Source organism: Aquarana catesbeiana, linkage group LG03 (assembly GCF_042186555.1).
Source record: "Aquarana catesbeiana isolate 2022-GZ linkage group LG03, ASM4218655v1, whole genome shotgun sequence".
NCBI classification, from domain to species: domain Eukaryota; kingdom Metazoa; phylum Chordata; class Amphibia; order Anura; family Ranidae; genus Aquarana; species Aquarana catesbeiana.
The window spans coordinates 156340451-156342293 of NC_133326.1; the positions used below are offsets into that span (position 1 = coordinate 156340451).

The window sequence follows — 1843 nt, forward strand, 5'->3', positions numbered from 1 at the left end:
TTTATTTTTTTGGTTTTTGTGCAGGGAAGCACACAAAATTTTTGGGTTATGTGTTTGGGTGAACTACACCATTTTGTTTATTTTTTATCAAGCACAACAAATAGTGAAATAATAAACTATTTCTCTCAGAAAAACACGTAAATAAAATTATTTCAAAAATATAAAAAAAATCTGAATCTTTTTTACAAGACAACTCTTTTTGCAATAAGGCAAAAATAAAGAAATACGTTCCATGAACTTAAAATTACAACAGTTGTTGTTTTGGCCTCCTCAACCAAACAAAAAATAGAGAACAAGTCTTAAACACACCTCAATAATAATTGTAAATTACAATTGCTCGTATGTTTTGTTTTCAGTGGTCCCGGAAACTGAACTATTGGTTGGTCCAGGGAAATCCACTGATGGACCAGGGTAATATTTCCTTGCCAGAAAAGGCGGAACATGACTGGGTGTAGGCTGCCTAAGTTGGTGAGTGGTTGGGGGGCCAAGGGTAGAGGTAGTGGGGTCAGGAATTGGATGCAACATGCGTGGCCTTGAGGGATTCAGTATATTACCATACTGGTCACAGTATGGACGGTTTATTGGTGGAGCATACTGTGTACTTGGAAAGTGAGTGTATTGTTGATAAGGGGGATATTGGGGAAGGGGGGGTTGCATATATGCTGAGGATGTTGTTGGCCCCTCACCCACAAATGATTGAGCAGTTGACATTAAAGCCATCCTGAGTGCATATTTTTTCTCAGGGGGTACCTGTTTACATATGCCTAAAATTACAGTGAGAAATGCTGTGTCTTCACACTGGTTTTCAGCCATTTTAGTGGACATCTGATTGACTACCTCTAAAATTTTATCCATGGGTTTACCAGGCCGGGCACTGACCCTTGAAGACCTTCGCAAAGGCCTAGAGACATTGCTAGGTCCTGGTTCTGCATCCTCCTCATTCATTGAGTTTGATGTTGACCTTGCTTCATCTACGAACAGTTCCTTGTCAACATTGTCTTGGAATTGTTCTTGCTCCTCCTCCTCCGCAGCTTCCTCTGCCTCATCTTCTGCTGCCAAACCCTGTGTGCTGTCTTCCCAGCTTGCTTGGGTTCTGAAATACAAATCACATATTTTTAAAGTAAGCATTACTATTTGATATGTAGAATTCGTAACATATGCCTGCTGATAACTTACTCTCGCATTTCCAACACTGGTTTCAAAAATTCAAGATCCCCGGCATGGGCATATGGGGCTAATCTTTTAGAGCCGGAACCACTCCTTCCTTCTTTTAATTTGCATAAGTACCGGTTGTAGCAGTCTTTGAGACTTCTCCATCGAGTTTGTAACGAGTGCACTACAAAATATAAAGCAAAGTATACATTTTTTAAAACAAATTTAGTCACTGCCTATAGGTCATTCATTTGCTAGGCTGCATAATTGATATGGATGGTGTTAAAACAACCGCTACATATATTACCCATGACACCTACATAATTTGACATGTGCTGGAGGATGTTGACAGGGCCATCTTTAATATTATTTAATATTATTAGGACCGTGGACAAAAATTATTTGCTGGCCCACACACACAGATTTACTTTCCTGCAGCCACAGGTTACAGGAAAGTAACTATATAAATGACACCATCAACACAGATAGTGTTGACATGGGATTACCTCCTGCCAAACCATTGTGATCTCCTGCCAGGAGAAGCGGTCCCCACCAAGAAAAAACAGTGCACACAACCATTGGTTACAGAAAGTGTTAAGCAGCATATATCAACCACTTACTTTTTGTAGAACGTTCTGTGGCTGAGAAAGAGTCCCATGTCTCATAATATATGCGAGCCACCTCCAACCAT

General features: G+C 40.2%; 1 protein-coding gene across 1 annotated transcript; it reads right to left on the reverse strand.

Moving 5' to 3' along the window:
* Nucleotides 1-232: 232 nt before the first annotated feature.
* Nucleotides 233-1273, reverse strand: LOC141131789 (uncharacterized). The gene is made up of 2 exons (XM_073619450.1): nt 1177-1273; nt 233-1093 (listed from the first exon to the last, which is right to left on the reverse strand). The coding sequence occupies exons 1-2, from the start codon at nt 1182-1184 to the stop codon at nt 328-330; spliced, it is 774 nt and encodes a 257-aa protein (XP_073475551.1). The 5' UTR covers nt 1185-1273; the 3' UTR covers nt 233-327.
* Between the last annotated feature and the right edge of the window lie 570 nt (nt 1274-1843).